Source organism: Lactuca virosa, chromosome 2 (genome assembly GCF_052849685.1).
Source record: "Lactuca virosa cultivar CGN04683 chromosome 2, Lactuca_virosa_CGN04683_v6, whole genome shotgun sequence".
In the NCBI taxonomy this organism is placed as follows: Eukaryota; Viridiplantae; Streptophyta; class Magnoliopsida; order Asterales; family Asteraceae; genus Lactuca; species Lactuca virosa.
The window spans coordinates 152279930-152296766 of NC_136427.1; the positions used below are offsets into that span (position 1 = coordinate 152279930).

Below are 16837 nucleotides of genomic sequence, written 5' to 3' on the forward strand. Positions count from 1 at the left end.
TTATATCTCCTTGGTTTCACGTAAAGTTTGCAACTTTATGTGAAGGTTAGGCTGTAGAAGAGTGGATCTATGGATTGGAGCCCCTGCATGGCTCGAAAAGCCTCTGAATGGATTGAGAACTGAAGGGACTCGGCGAGTCACATGGGTGTACTCGACGAGTTGTATGAACATGTGCATGGACTCGGCGAGTTGAAGAACAACTCGGCGAGTCTGTTGAAGATTGCCTTGGACTCGGCGAGTCTGTTGAAGATTGCCTTTGACTCGGCGAGTCTGTTCTTAGACTCGGCGAGTCAGATCGCAGAACCCCTAACCTCTTCTGTTCTTGGACTCGGCGAGTCAGATCGCAAAACCCCTAACCTTCTTTGACTCGGCGAGTAGAGTCAACCAGGAGGGTTGACTTTGACTGAGGACTTTGACTTTGACCAAGAGTTGACCAGTTTGACTTCCAAGGGTATTTTGGTAATTTTGGTATTTATGGAATTGGTTCTTTGGTAGTGTTCTGTGGTGAAGTTCGTGTCGGTGGTCGGAGCAGCTTGGTCTTATCTCTTCAGTCGGCAATTGGAGATGAGTTATCCTCACTATATCGACAGGGTCTACGACACCAAGGCCGGCCCTTTATCGGATGGAAATCCGGGTATTGTTTGTTATGTTATTGCTTTGCTAGATCTGCATCCTGGTATTTAGGATGGTGTTATGTTAGTGACCTGGTTAAGGTCGGTACCCGGTATATAGGGTAATGTTATGCTAGTGACCGGTTAGGTCGGAATCCTGGTTAGGATGTTGATATGCTATGTGATCTGTTAGACGGTTTGTCTGGTTAAGGATTGTTATGTGATTAATTGTTATGTGCACATGGTTGTTTGACGGGGGTTGGGTTGAGGCGGGTCCTGCTTTGTGCTGTAGGCCAACATACCCAGGGCGGACCGGATATTCCGAAGGCCCAGCGAGCGGTCCGGATAGGCTGAAGGCCCCAAGAGGGCGGACCAGACGTGCCGAGGCTCGGAGAGTGGACCAGACCGACTGAAGGCCCGGTGTGGGCGGACCAGTCATACTGTAGACTCAGAGAGTGGACCAGGTGGATTGAAGGCCCGGTGCGGGCGGACCAATCACACTGTAGACTCGATGTACATGGCTAGACTCGGAGGGTGGACCAGGTGGACTGAAGGCCCGGGGCGGGCGGACCAGTCACATAGTAGACCCGATGTGCATGGTTGTTCTGTATTGTGATATGTTATGAGTATGTTTATGTGTGGTTGGTATTTTGGGGGTAACTCACTAAGCTTTCGGGCTTACAGTTTCAGTGTATTGTTTCAGGTACTTCAGGAGATCGTGGCAAGGCGAAGGCGTGATCGTACCGCTCCTCATGTTTTATGATTTATGTGATATGGTTCTGGGGGATACTATGATGTTTAAACTATTTTGAAAACGAAATGTATGAACGTAATGGTTTTTGAATGAATTAAAATGTTTTAAATTGACTCAAATTTTATGGGTGTTACAGTATGATACAGATCTTGGTACGTGTTAGGCTGTGGGGAGTGGTGCGGTTCTTTACCGCACTTTTTGCCACATAGGCATGGGAACACCGCCCCCTGACTGCGGTTAGGTGCGGTAGATTTTTGCTGCACTTTCACTCTATTTCTCCTCTTTTATTTGTTCTCTCTTTCATCTTTCAACCAATCACCTTCTTCTATTTTTTTTCTTTTCTCTCTCTTTTCCATAATCCCACTCCTTTGGTGTGGCATGAAACCGACGTGGCGCATATGTGGCGGTGAAGGAAGTGCGGTTTCGGTGGCGCATATGTGGCGGTGAAGGAAGTGCGGTTTCGGTGGCACCTCTCCCTCGAGCCTTATGTTCTTATGTTCTGCTTTCGACCTCCTATTGCTTCCAATTACAAACTGACAACATATACCACCCCTGATTACGCTTCTTTCCTCCACCGGCTCATCTAGATTAATCCTTACCCTACGGAAGCTCCCTTCATACCAGAAGCCGATTCTCCACCTCAAAGCGAAGCTGAAGATTAGGGCTTTCTCTCACTAATTCCGAAGTCTCTTACACTGATTTGCCCCAAAGCTAGCACTACTCAGTCGCCTCCATTTCTTCATGTTCTTGAGTAGGGGTGCTCCAGATTCGAATCGACCTTCTACTTCTTCTCTGTTTGGTCTTCTCTGCTCGGTGGGTGGATTGTATTAGCAATATCCGCTATTGCTTTTCTTTTCCACAAAAATCGTCTTCCCCCCTTCGCATACAACGTCGACTGATAATAGCAGACCAATGGAGTTTTGGTTTTTAGAAAGTTGTTCCATTTCTTGTCTCACCTTCATTTTGTGTTTGTGGTTGGTATATCCACAGAAGAGAATAAATGGAGTTTCTAAGTTTCTTGACTTTAGTACCCACCAGGTATTTGATGAAATTTCACAGCCAAATCTACCTTTTCTTGCTTAGTTTGCTTTCTTAATCCAATTTTTGTGTTTCAAAAATATGTGGATCCATGAAAAAGTGATGATGGTGGTTGTAATATTGAATATGGTGGTGCTAGAACTGATGATGATTCTTGGTTGTAACTTTCAGGTGTGGAGCCATAGACATTTGAACAATACGTTTATGAAGTTGTTTTCATCTCTGCAGGTTGTCCACATGAAGTTAGAAATAGACAGGTTAGATTAGATCACGCTCGATTCTTTTTTTTTTTTTTTTTACTTAATTTAGAAAGCTATACAGTTATATTATTGGTTCATATATGAATTATGGTATACAGTCATGCATTAAAGTGGCTCTTGACATTGTGTCTACGGATAATGTTCAAGAGTGCATATGTTTAACATAATAGTTTTCTTTTATTTGTTGATTTATTTATCATTTTTCTTATCATTAAACTACAATTGCTTTCTTATTCTACAAAATTCTCATTAAAGTTTCTTACTGCGTTATTTATGGGATATTATTATATTAATATCTCTTTCTTCTTTTATTATGATTTTGCAGCTACCGTTTGAAGGTCAAAGACCAAATATCAACTGTGTAAGTAATGCTTGGACGCAACTTATTCTATCAACCTCAAAACTAAAAAAATGGAGGAAAATCTCGGGCATGTATAGATGCTGCAATGAAGGCTGCAGAGTTAGGTATATATTTTAATTTTAATTTAAATTATGATATAATCTTATGGTTCTAAATTGAGCCCATATGTTTGTATTTCCCTTTTATTATTATTTGTTGATAAGTGAATAGAAACCTGATTGGAACGGTCATCATGTCAACTGACCAAAAGAAGAAGTTGTTATTTCTTTTTCCGTTTTTAGGTTTACAATTACAACTAACTTCACATCATTCCATAATTGGAATTGGTGCAGGTTTTTCTTCAAAATCAGGAACTGTTTATGCTATTAAAGGGCAATTTAGTCAATCTTAAAGATTGCAAGTTATTACATAGTTTTTTGATCATGAAAGGGCGAGATTGGAATACAAAAAGGAAAAAGGGAAAGAACTAAAGAAGTAAAAGCTTTTTACACAGTTTTAGGCAGGTTTGGTTAAGGCTGTAAGGGCATTTTTCTTTCTTTTTTACCATTCTGTTGACTGTGAAATTGATCTGCGTAATAAGGAGACTCCTCAAGTTTTTTCTGAGTTTATCATTGGTCTGTTTCATTTCTCTCAATTATCATTTAATGGATCAGGGGCATTTTGGTCAAAGTGCTATTTTTCAGCTTACTGTTGTTTATCACTTTTGGCTAGCTAGCAATTGGTTTGAAGTTAATTTTTTTTAAAGCCCGGCTTAATGCATTCAGACGCAAACCATCTGATAGACGTATCCAAATAATTTACAAAATCTTAGAACTTTTTTTTAAAAGAACCCTTAGAAAGGGAACGTTCTTTTTATAAAAAAATTAGTTTAACTTTAGTTTTAGTAAGGAAGTGGGACTCTAAAGAAGTCGTACCATCAATTATTTTAATATTCATTTATTAAAAGATAATATTAAAATATCTTTATATTGATACATATCTTTCATAAATATCTTTATCATTAATTATTTTAACATTAAAATATCTTTATAAACTATATATATATATATATATATATATATATATATATATATATATATATATATATATATACACGACTCGTCTATTAAGCTATAGGGTATCCTCACATGGAACGCAATCCACCTCATCATCAAACCATTTTACAAGGTAATTGAAATGGAAGATGTGTGTGTATATCTGTTTTGGTTAATTTTTTTGCTGATAAAAGAGTGATAAAATGTTTGGTTGTTTCTTAAATGTGTCCGAAGTAGAAGGTCTTTGGTTCAAAAATTCAAAGACATATGGGTTGAACCCGGTTATATTGTATGATGGTTATGTTGTCATGGATTGAAATAATTGAATTCGGAAGAGTTTATGTTTAATTTGATTATATTGTATGATGTTATGTTTCAATGGATTGAAAGAAGTGAATTTGAATGAATTTATGTTTCAATTGGTTATTGTATGATCACTTGTAATTTTTATGTTATGTATTTATCATTTAGCATAACACATAACTATAGAAAAGTAAAATAGTCATTTTTATCTTTCAGATTACAATTTAGAGGTTCCAACCAAACGACATGTTAAAAGTTCAGATCTTAAAAATTCAGACTCTCTTAAAAATTAAGATTTTAAAATTCAGATCCTGCTAAATAGCGTTTCTAACCAAACTTGATTTAATAATAACAATCCACATGTTTTTCGAATGGTTGTAATTACAAAAAATAATTAAATAATCACAACGGTCAATTTCTCCATAGGTTGGAAAGAAATCATAAGAAAAAAAAGCATATAAGAAAAAAAAAACATCTGATTCAATAGAACTATTGAATCAGATTCATAGGTTGGAAAGAAATCATAAGAAAAAAATGAGGGCTGATAGACATCGATTGAGAAGAATAGAATCAGAAAAAATATAAGAAGAAGAAGAAGAACCTAGTCGGAGCTGTGGGGGTGGAGACGATGATGAAGTAGATTTATCAAGAACGATTCTTGATCTTTGGTGAATGGAAGAGAGAATGACGATCTTCAAACAAAAAAAAAAGAACAATGTTGGAGGCGAGATGGAGACGATGGCAAGACGTTTTTTTTGTTAGGGCAAAATTGTCTCACGCGTGTTTCTTTTCCGTCCAGACTTGGGCTTGTAGCTTTTTGGAAGGACCCATCTTATCTGGAAAGATGAAATTTTTTATGCAAATCAAACATCTTTTCGGGCCATTCAGCTGGAAAGATCTTTATGGGCTTGAAAAGATGTTTATCAAACAGGACCTTACATTGTCATATATATATATATATATATATATATATATATATATATATATATATATATATATATATATATATATATATATATATATATATAAAATTTATTTTTTATACGTGATTTTAGGAAGTCATATCATATAATTTAGTTTTAAAGGATTCCACTATTTTTTATGTTTTATGGTATGTACAAGTTTTTTTAATTTAATAATACATAGTAAATCTTAAATCATGAAAACATATTATAATTAAAGAATAGTAAATTATTTAGTTTTAATTTAATAATACATAGTAAATCGTAAATCATGAAAACAGATTATAATTAAAGAATAGTAATTGTAAATTGTGTACTGTTACTTGTACCATCTAATACCTTTATATTAAGTAAATTCTAAGTGAAAGAAATTGTACATGTTGACGGTGGACTTGTAATACACTTATACCAAATGAGTTAGGGGCAAACCACTCACTAGCCCCCCTACTCCATCCGTCCCCTGGCTATATCTTATTTAAAAACTTACTATTTAGGGGTGTTTGGCAAAAGAGTTTATTATCTTATTATCGGTTCCACACCGTTATAAGTTAAAAACATATTTCGATAAAAAACAACTTATATCGGTGACAACCCGCTAATAAGTCATTTTTTCATAAATTAACTACCTTTAAATTATTAGCTTATAAGCTAATAAACAATAATTTTTTTTGCGAAACACCCTTTGTTATATTTAGCATCTCCAAACACCTAAAAATATTTATTATCATTATTAAACCCCATTAAACAAATAAACATTTTAAATAATCAACTATCAAGCACTTATACACATGATTTGGAAAATCAGTAGGTAGAAAGCTCATTTGAGCCAAGACACCAATTCAACACCGATCATAGTTACAAATTAAAGTCGGAAGGTTTATTTATCTACCAGAAGGGCAAATACCCGGTGAGTTTTGTGGGTTAACTTTAAACCACCATTTGCCAATGTGAGACTAGCCCACGTGATACAAGTTTTGCCTCTTAAATTGAAGATCTCAAGTTCTAGTCCGAACTTTAACGAATTCTACTAACTTTATAAAGCTATAGAGAGTGGGAGGTGTTAAAGGAGGTGCTAAGTATGCTACACCATCCCCTACCTTATGCTAAGGAGGGTGTTAAGAAGATGTTGTTATGGGTGTAACATGAGGAAAGAGGAGAGAGAAAGTATGAAGGGTGTTGTGATTAGCTAATTTGTATTTCTTTATATATGTTAATTTTTTTCTCCAAAATTAAACCTATTAAATTGTCACACTTCTACTTCTTACCTTTTTTGTGCTAGACATTCTAAACTTATGTGTTATAAAAAAACAAAAAAATCCTATACTAACTTTATAATACTAATTTCTAAAAATAACTACTCATTCAAAAATAACTTTAAACCATCACCTAATGGCCAGTAGCTCCACATAAGGAAGGTCCCAAATTCAAGAATACTCACAATGTCGACAACTCTTTTCGAAATTTTCACATAATGATTAATATCTTAGCATCCCCGAAATAAATGAAATACCTTTTTTTTTTCTTTAAAATTATACGTTGGTTAACTTTACTTTTAGCAGTGACGTTAGCACTGACGTCATTATCGACCCATTTATACCTCAAATTAACCAGAATAACAAGAACAGCAATGGCGGAACAACATAAATCATCCAATTCCAAGCCACCTCATGTTCTCCTTTTCCCCTTCCCATCGCAAGGCCACATTAACCCCCTCATCCAATTTGCTAAACGCCTACTCTCCAAAGGTGTCAAAACAACGCTCGTAACCACCATCTACATCTCAAAAACATCCCCCTCTTCAAACACCTCCATACCAATCGAACCCATTTCCGATGGATTTGACGAGGGTGGATACTTGAGCGCCGACAGCTCCGAAGCCTACGTCCAGAAGTTCCGGGAAGTGGGGTCGAAATCACTAGCTAATCTGATCAAGAAGCTCGAGAGTGAGGGAAACCCCATTGATGCTATCGTTTATGATTCCTTCTTCGTTTGGGCTTTGGATGTGGCAATGCAGTTTGGAATCAATGGTGGTTGTTTCTTTACTCAAGCTTGTGCTGTATACAACATCTATTATCATGTTCATAAACAGCTTCTTTCGATCCCACCTGTTGCTACTGTTTCGCTTCCTGGATTGCCCCTTCAGCTTCAACCATGGGAGACGCCGTCTTTTGTTCAAGATCCAGGATCATACCCTGGTTGGGCTCATGGTGTGTTCAACCAGTTCTCCAATATTCACCTCGCCCGTTGGGTCTTCTCAACTACGTTCTACAAACTCGAGGAACAGGTTAGTTTTCTTTTTATTCTTTGGCTTAATCGCTGGTGAACATATATTTGTGACAACACTCAGGATCAGATTCTTTCTTTGATTGAATAGTGTCAACAATGGCTTTCAATCTCTTCTTTAAGCCCTATGAAATTATCTATTATTTGTTTCGAATATGTAGTACAATGGAACTAGAAAGAAGTAAGAAATTATCTCATGTTAAATTGGCGTTTTTAAGTTTTCATTTTTGGTTTTAAAACAAAAACGAACCAATCATTAAATTTTGTTTTTTCATAGATAGAAAACCAATGTATTAATTAATTCCGGGTATAATTTTCTAATATCTTTAGTTTTTGGTTCGGTTTTGTTTTTCCAGCATGTCCCAACTTTTGATCATTTTTTTTTACATGTACAATTGTTGTAACGTGTCGCGTGATCTTCATTCTTGTGTGTTTGATTTAGGTGATAGATTGGATGAGAAAGATGTGGGCATTGAAGGCAATAGGGCCAACGATTCCATCAATGTACCTTGACAAACAGCTGGAAGACGACTTTGATTACGGGATGAGTCTCTTTAAACCAAACCATATTGAATGCATGAAATGGCTAAACGACAAACCAAAGGGATCAGTAGTTTACGTGTCATTTGGGAGTGGTGGCAAACTTGAACCCAAACAAATGGAAGAAGTTGCATGGGGTTTAAATGAGAGTGACACAAATTTCTTATGGGTTGTAAGGGAAACCGAAAAGGAAAAACTACCAAAAGGATATGTGGCAAGTAAGGGTTTGGTTGTAACATGGTGTAGACAAGTGGAGGTGTTAGCACATGAGTCAATAGGATGTTTTGTAACACATTGTGGGTTTAATTCAACTCTTGAAACATTAAGTTTGGGAGTACCTGTTGTGGGTATGCCTCAATGGACAGATCAACCAACAAATGCAAAATGCCTAGAGGAGATATGGGGTGTTGGAGTACAAGTTAAGCCCGATGAAAAGGGGATAGTGACACGAGAAAATTTAGTGTCGTGTATAAAGGAGATTATGGAGGGTGAGAGAGGAGTGGTAGCTAGAAGAAATGCAACGAAATGGAGGGATTTGGCTATACAAGCCGTAGGTAAAGGAGGGAGCTCGGACAAGGACATCGATGAATTTGTGTCTCAACTAAAAACATAATGTTTATTTGTGTTTTTGATTGTTCCATGCTATAGCTAGTTTGAAGGGATTATTCAATGAGTAGTTTAGTGGTGTTATGGATGCATTAAAGATTAATCAATAAATCCAATTTTTTTTTTTGCATTTTATACCCAAAATAATTGTCCTCTTGCCCATGCTTAGTTTGGTGTGTCCAAGTGATACCAATGGACTCGATGTAGGAGAATATCCTAAGATTTGTTAAATTAAAACTAAGATTTGTTAAATTAAAACTAGATGAATATTTGTATGTTGTACAAAATATTTGTTAAATTTGTTAAATTAAGATTTGTTAAATACATTTGAAGTATTTATAAATATATGTTGTTAAAAATAATACAATCGTTGTAATTAACTTTGAAATAATAATTAATATGTCAAATTGATATAAAATATTGATTATTTTGAAAATTTATAAGGTAGACATCTATTACTCGTGAATAAATTAAATATAATATATGTTTTAATGTTAATTTTAGTTATTTTTATGATTAAATAATTTTTAAAAAAAATTATTTTCTTATCTTTTTAATTCTAGTCATTATAATTATTTAATATACCCAACATTGTTTTTTAAGATACAAGTATAATTTTTAATTTAATATCACTTTTAACTATTGTTAGTGTTACTTAATTTTAAGCTACTTCTATAAAATCGCTTAATGATTATAAAAAAATTAAGATATTTTTTTTTATTTAATTTAGGGTTACAATTTGGGTTTTATATTTTAGACTATAATTTATAACTTTCAACTATTTATAAAATGGTCTTTGAATGTTCTCTTAAATTTAATTGGTATTTCGATTTAATTTAACCCTTGAACGTTATAATTAAATTAACAATTTAAGTATTATATCGATTATTCAAAAGTTATGACATTAAAATGACAATGGTCTACATACAACAACATATACAAACTAATATGCTAAGTAAAATTTGTTAAAAGTTAAAAACATAATTTTGTAAATAGAATTAAAAGATGGTATTAGAATTAATATTGAATTTTAGTTAATTTGATATTAAAATTTAGATTTTAAATTTAATATTTTATTTTATAACTTTTAACAATTTAAAATTAATCTTTAAATTTTCTTTTAAATTTAATTGATGATTTCACTTTAATATTATATTTAAATTATCAATTGAAATATTTTACATCAATAATTCAAAAGTTATTCGAGAATGGTTCACACAAATATGCCATTAATTTAATACATATGAATTGTAAAGTTATATGAGATTGGTTCACACGGATATGCCATTAATTTAATACATATGAATTGTAGTTTAGGTTTCAAAGATAGTTACAATAGTACAATATATGTATATATTAGAGTATTATAAAACAAACTAAAAAATATCATTAACTAGGTAAAAGCCCATGGATACCATGGGTTAGAAAGACAAGTATTCATAATTTTAAATGTAATGAAAAATAAAAGATTTTTAAAAAATTAAAAATTTACATTGGCATAAGTTTTTTGTGTGTAAGCTTGTAATTATTAATTCAATTTAATATATAAATTGTTGTGGATATCCCACATACATTTCATATGTGTAACGTCTGGTTCCTGGTACGCATTTAATCATAAATTATTCACTTTTATAGAGCAACTCGTCGAGTAGGAATCAGATTTGACGTGGGGTTTTAAGTCACCTACTCGACGAGTTGAGAGCCTCGACTCGATGAGTAGGGCTGCCAGAGTGAAACCCTAATTTCGGGGTTTTGCACCTTATTTAAGCATCCTAATCCCCACTTGCTGACCTCATTTCCAGCCTCCAAGTCCCAAACCCTAGTTTCAGAAACCCTAATGCATTTGTGAGCTTGTGAGCCATTTTTGAGTGAACCTTATGTGTTTTGAAGCATGTGAAGAAGAGGAGAGCTTGAGGATTCAAGGAGAAGATAGTAGAGCCAGATACTTCCTTTCATACTCATCATTTTCTGGTAATCAAGTCTCTAACTTGCTTAGTAGTTTCTTAGATCTCCTTAGTTTCATTTTAGTGGGTTTTTGGTTAAAGAAGCTTGATCTTTGGGATATTGACGTCCCAAGTGAGTATACCTTCAGATCTGGGATTATAGAGGGCTCTCATGGCATAAATGTGCAAACTTTATGACCATAGAAGCCCCATGCAAGCCATAGGGTGTCTTTTTGGCCTTTTAAGCTCCAAAAGGCCATGCATGCAGAGAAAGGTGGAAGCTTTACGTGTTCATGTAGTGTTTAGGGTCTAGATCTCTGTTTGTAGGCTTTAGTTTGGAGTATGGATGGCTTGTGGACCAAGATCTAGGTCCTAAGGAGTTAGGGTTTGAGCTAAACCCATTAAGTAAAGGTATTAACGGGTAAAGTTGGAAACTTTACCCTTAATAGAACATTTTCAGTGTATATGAGAAGTATGAAGCTTAGATCTGAAGAGTTGGGGCTTAATCTATTAAGATGGCCCAAACAGACTGAGGAACTCGGCGAGTCCAGAGAGGGACTCGACGAGTTGAGTTGATTTGTCCCAATTTTGTACAAGCTAGAACTCGACGAGTCTGCAAAGGGACTCGACGAGTTGGCTCGTGTTTTCACGACTATGAGTAGCAAGGGAACTCGGCGAGTTAGGGGGATAACTCGACGAGTTGAGTCAACTCAGATTGTTGACTTTGACTTTGACTGAGACATTAACTTTGACCAAGGTTGACCCGTGAAGGATTATTGGCATAAGGAATGGTATCTAAGGGTTTTTTTTGTATAGGGAGTGAGTAGAGCCGGTTGCAGTAGCAGAGACGTTCAACTACTTCACTCGACATTTGAGGTGAGTTTCATTCAGTAGGAACGGGTCTACGGCACCAAGGTCGGCCCGTATATGTGATCTGATTAGTAGTTGAGTGTGGGCGTGGCCCGTATCTCATAGATAGCTGATTTGGTACAGATTTATATGCTTAGTTATACTTGTTGTCTGTGTGATACATGTATGCATTTTCATAGTAGCCGAGTGTGGGTGGGGGCCGTATCTCATAGTAGCTGAGTGTGGGTGGGGCCCGTATCTTATAGTAGCTAAGTGTGGGCGGGGCCCGTATCTTATAGTAGTCGAGTGTGGGCGGGGCCCGTATCTCATTGAGTGTGGGCGGGGCCCGTATCTCCTAGCTGCATGTTATGTGTATGGTATGTGGTAGTTTGGGGAGACTCGCTAAGCTTCGTGCTTACAGTTTTCAGTTTTGGTTTTAGGTACTTCCGGTAGCAAAGGGAAGAGCTCGGGATGACTGCATTGCACACACCACAACATTTTAGCCTGGGATGATTTACTCTGATAGTTGGACATGTGATTTTGATACAGTGTTTTGATATGACGTTTTGAGATATTATCATTTACGTTTTTATGAGATGATTTAGATCACTATGGTTTATTTATAAATTAAAACGAAATTTTTGGACCGTGTTTTTGGGATGTTTCAAGTTGGTATCAGAGCCTTGGTTTGAGGGAATCGGGCACACTCTTGGGTGTGTCTGAACTCAAACTAAGGAATCAGTATGAAAATTTTCTAAAGAAAATCATTTTTATAAAAAGAACTTTGAAAAGAGAAAAGAATTTTGAAAAGAGAAAAGAGTGTGGTGCATGCAATCAGCCGAGCTCAAGTAAGTACTCCCAAATTACCCATACAAGTTTATGCTATGATACATTTATGAGAATTGCATGCTAGATTAGGGCTAAGGATCGAGGAAGGATGCCATATGTGCCTGTTATATGTGTATCAACTTTATGAATTGAATGCTAGTATAGATTAGTCAGTGATATGATGGCCTGATTAGGATATGCTTGATTATGTTTACTCAATGCTCGAATGCTGCTTGCTCTGTGCTTTTAGGAGTTCTAGTTATCTTCAACTAACTAGTAAACGAATATATTAAGTTACATATTGCGAGGGCTAAATAATTTCATAAGGTTAGGTTTAGCCTTATTTCGCAGCTCTCGTTTGAGTCTAACCGTTGTAGGGTAGGACCTCTCATTCGAAGAATTATCTGGTCTTAGTGATATGTAATGGTATTCGCGAGCTAGTTAGGGGGAGATAGCAGGAACTTCTTATGCAGCTGATGATGAGAGTGGGTTGGTGATTACCCTAGGGAAAGCCTAGGATGAGATTAGCATGAGAACAACAATAGAAGTAGAAGGGACTTGGTGGAGTCAATGCAGTTCTTGAGGAAAGTACGGATAGATGTGGAAGGTAGTATGGACTCGTACTACTGAAAGCAGAGGATTCGTACTCGAATCAAGGAAGGCTGAGATGAATCCAGGGAACTTGTAGTATATGTGATCCCTCGAGATATGATGAGTATTCAGATGTTTGTTATGGCGTATTTTCAGTATGGTGACGCTACGCACTAGACCAGTCGGCACTTCGGGAGCCGGAGAGGGATCAGGCTTGGGCTTTGGAGCCGGGCAGCTCGATGAGCAGACGAGAGAGTTCATTTCTTCGGAGGTCACGCGTAGTATTTTAGACCAGACTCCTGTAATCTTCGGTACGATCAAGGAGGGCATCCTGGAGCTTTTGGATGAAAGACTGAGTGCATTCCGCACCGAGGTGGCAGCCATGATAGGGTCGCGCACGCTTACGTTCAGGGAGTTCCGAGCTTGCGGAGCTCCAGACTACCATGGGGCTCGGGACCCTATTGCTAGCAGTAGATGGTTGGCTGATGTTGCCAACGCTTTCCGTATGAGCCGATGTCCCGAGGGGGACAAGATTCGACTTGCTTCCTGTCTTCTGAAGGACATGACACTTGACTGGTGGGAGGAGGTCGGACGAGCCATCAGAGATGATACAATTTTAGATGCGATGACCTGGAGTGATTTTTTGGCCAGGTTCAGGGCCGAATTTGCACCCATGATTGAGGTGCAACATCTTGCTAGGGAGTTCCAAGATCTCGAGCAAACGACTGAGACAGTGGCAGAGATCAACGCCAAGTTTAGGGAGAGGGCCCTTCTCGTTCCGCATTACGTGGTGGACGAGGAGATGAAAAAGGCCCGATATCATGAGATGTTGCGGAGTGATATCCGCCAGTTTGTGAGCCGATCTACCTACAAGACGCTGGAGATATGTGTGACATCCCCATTTTCACGGCCAGAAAAGACCGATTTGTTTATGCTTTGTTTTATAAAATCAGAGTAATCCTTTTATTAAAAGAGTTGCAGAATTTGTTCCCAAAACAAAATATGATAAGAATTTATCAAAGCATTTCTTTAAAGAAATGTATTTTCATTAAATAATAAAATCTCGGGATGTCCTGTTCCGATACAGACCAAAAGCATAAACAGTATAAAATAGACCTTACAACAGTTATTTACAACTACTGGTCTATAATCCAGAATCTCTCGTCAAGTCAACCAACTTATACTCTTGTGCCTTTACCTGTAATGCAAAGAAAACTGAGTGGGTCAGGCTTGGGAGCCTGGTGAGCGTATAGGGTTTTCAACCCACAATAATATAATTATTATATTTAATCATCAAACAATCAATCCAATTACCTATTCCCATTATCTTCCTTACTCTTAAGGTTCTACCCTAAGAGTCATCTATTCGTTCATTCCGAAGTCCCTTGCTTCCAGGGTTATAAGACAGGCACTAAGTCCATAGCTGCCAATGCTCGTTCGTAAAGCACTAATTCCATAGCTGCTATTATTCATTCATCGGGTACTAAATCCATAGCTACCAGTGTAGGTACTAAGTCCATAACTACCAACATTTATCTAACACGTAATAAGTCCATAGCTACCATCGTCTATCTAACAGTACTAAATCCATAACTACCAAGGTTCATCTATACAGTACTAAATCCATAGCTACCAAGGTTCATCTATACAGTACTAAATCCATAGCTACCAAGGTTCATCTTTCGTCTCATCCTCAAACTCATCCTTCATCACACACCGACTATTTCGTCTACCCATGTTCTACCCAACATATTTGTAGATAAAATTACATATACAGTTTAAACCATTTAAAGACCAGTTTAAAACATTTATTCAACATCCATCTCAAGTAAACAACATTATATAAACACATAGCACGTATTTCATGGTAAATACTTCATATTTATGTGTTGGAAGAAAGTAACTACACGCTCACACAAATCATATACTTAATAAATTCAAACAATACTTGTATTGAAATCGTGTTTATGAAAGAGACTATACACTCACTTGATAATACGATTATCGGACAGCACTACGGCTCTAAATGAAGTATTCTTCGGTGAATCCGGGATAACTTCACACACCGGGACTTCTCGCGGGAAGAGCTTCGGCTCGGAAACTCTTTTCTTCTCGGGATCTTCGGGCTTCGGGACTTGCTTCGGGTCTCGGGATGATACCGGGGCTTCGGGGGTACTTCAAGATGGCTAGAGAGAGTATCGGGAGTGAGAGAGAAGAGATAGAGCAACCTAAATCGGCTGACCCTCGATTTCTATTTATAGGGCCAACTTTATGGACTCACGTCGTGAGTTTCCAATGCTCACGTCGTGAGCCTCGTAGGTCACTGCGTTCGTCATCGCCAGTTGCGTGTGCAGGCTTCTGAAGGGTCAAATCAGACTGCTCACGTCATGAACACTGTGTTCACGTCGTGAGTTCTGACACAGCCTCGAATATTGTGTTCCGAACTTCAAAAATTCATATCTCTCGCATACGAACTTCGTTTTCGACGTTATTTATATGCACGCGTAGGTCAGACTATGCTCTACAACTTTCGTTTAGACTCCGTTGGCTAATTTTGAATTTATTTTTATTATATTTTTATTATATTATTTTTAGTAGGCAGGGACAGGAAAACTCCGTTAGAAATTCATAACTCCTTCATCTGACGTCTGTTTTCGTCTGTCTTTTTACCGTTGGACTACTATCAACGAGATCTTCGATTCTCGTTTAGATTGTTTCGGCTAAATATCGCTCGATCTCATATTCGAACTTCGGGCTGTACACTGCTAAGCCGAAACTTCGAAAAATCATAACTTCCTCATACGAAGTCAGATTTATGCGTTCTTTTCATGCACGCTCTCGGTTTAATGTATTCTACGACTTTTGTTTAGATCGCTAAATCCAAATATCGCTCTATCGTAAATTTACTATTTACGTCGCGCTGTGTCGTGCCGGTTCTGTCGCGAAACCTCGACAAGTCATAACTTTTTCGTTATAACTCGGATTTCGGCGTTCTTTATATGTACGGAATCCTTGTAACATATAATACAACTTAGTTAAGATTAATCCTTCTAAATAATCTTCCATCAAAAAGTCATTTTTGATGCTTATCGTCTCTAAATTGACTAGCCCGGATCTACGGGCGTTACAATATGATTGCTAGGGCTCGTGAGAGAGAACGATTGATTTAGAGATGGAGAGGAAGAGGAAGCCAGAGGCGGTGTCTGGCGTGGAGGACTCGGAAAAAATCACTAGGTAGATTCCCGAGGGAAGGGCCATCAGGGCCGAGGCCGCTGCGGCAAGTGTGGTAGGATGCACGAGGGCACATGCAGGGTGGGTAGTCCGGGCTGCTTCAAGTGCGGCCGAAATGGACATATGAGCAGGGACTGTACTGCTACCACCACCACCACCACAATATCTGATCTGATTTTCTTTCAGTGCAATCAGAGGGGCCACAAGAGGTCCCAATGTCCGAGTTTAGCAACAGGGAAGGTGGCGGCACCCGCTCCTACTACGTTGAGGATTATAGACGGCCGTCTGGGGCGGACTGAGGCACCTGTGGCGAAGAGCAGGGCCTTTCAGTTGACAGCAGAGGAGGCACATGCAGCTCCCGACGTGGTGACGGGTATGTATCTTCTCCTTATCTCTTTATGTATATTGAGTATTGCTTATGTTTATGTGTTTCATTATAGGATCATTCCTTGCGAACGGTATATCTGCTCTAGTATTGTTTGATTCAGGGGCTACCCGATCTTTTGTGTTGCTCGCACTCAACAAGCGATTCGTAGGGGTTCCAGGGGAGCTGGATTGCCCACTTGATGTGGAGATAGCAAATGATAGGATCGTTCGGGTCGCGAGGGTTCACCGAGGATGTACACTGCAGTTGTTCGAGTAG

The 16837-nt window shown here is 37.5% G+C and overlaps 1 protein-coding gene and 1 long non-coding RNA gene across 2 annotated transcripts; both read left to right on the forward strand.

The window, feature by feature from the left end:
- The first annotated feature begins 1877 nt into the window (after positions 1-1877).
- On the forward strand, positions 1878-3706 carry LOC145159616 (uncharacterized). The gene is made up of 4 exons (XR_013737807.1): positions 1878-2403; positions 2575-2660; positions 2989-3128; positions 3357-3706. It is a non-coding gene; the product is annotated as an uncharacterized LOC145159616 (long non-coding RNA).
- Positions 3707-6927: 3221 nt separating this feature from the next.
- LOC145159617 (UDP-glycosyltransferase 74G1-like) lies at positions 6928-8882 on the forward strand. Its single transcript, XM_079078637.1, has 2 exons — positions 6928-7607; positions 8049-8882. The coding sequence occupies exons 1-2, from the start codon at positions 6951-6953 to the stop codon at positions 8757-8759; spliced, it is 1368 nt and encodes a 455-aa protein (XP_078934763.1). The 5' UTR covers positions 6928-6950; the 3' UTR covers positions 8760-8882.
- Positions 8883-16837: the final 7955 nt, after the last annotated feature.

Excerpts from the sequence above, each read along its gene's own strand:
- LOC145159617 (XM_079078637.1), top strand. The coding sequence starts at position 6,951 with ATGGCGGAACAACATAAATCATCCAATTCCAAGCCACCTCATGTTCTC. Across the intron at positions 7,608-8,048 it reads TCTACAAACTCGAGGAACAG|GTGATAGATTGGATGAGAAA; the intron begins GTTAGTTTTCTT and ends TGTTTGATTTAG.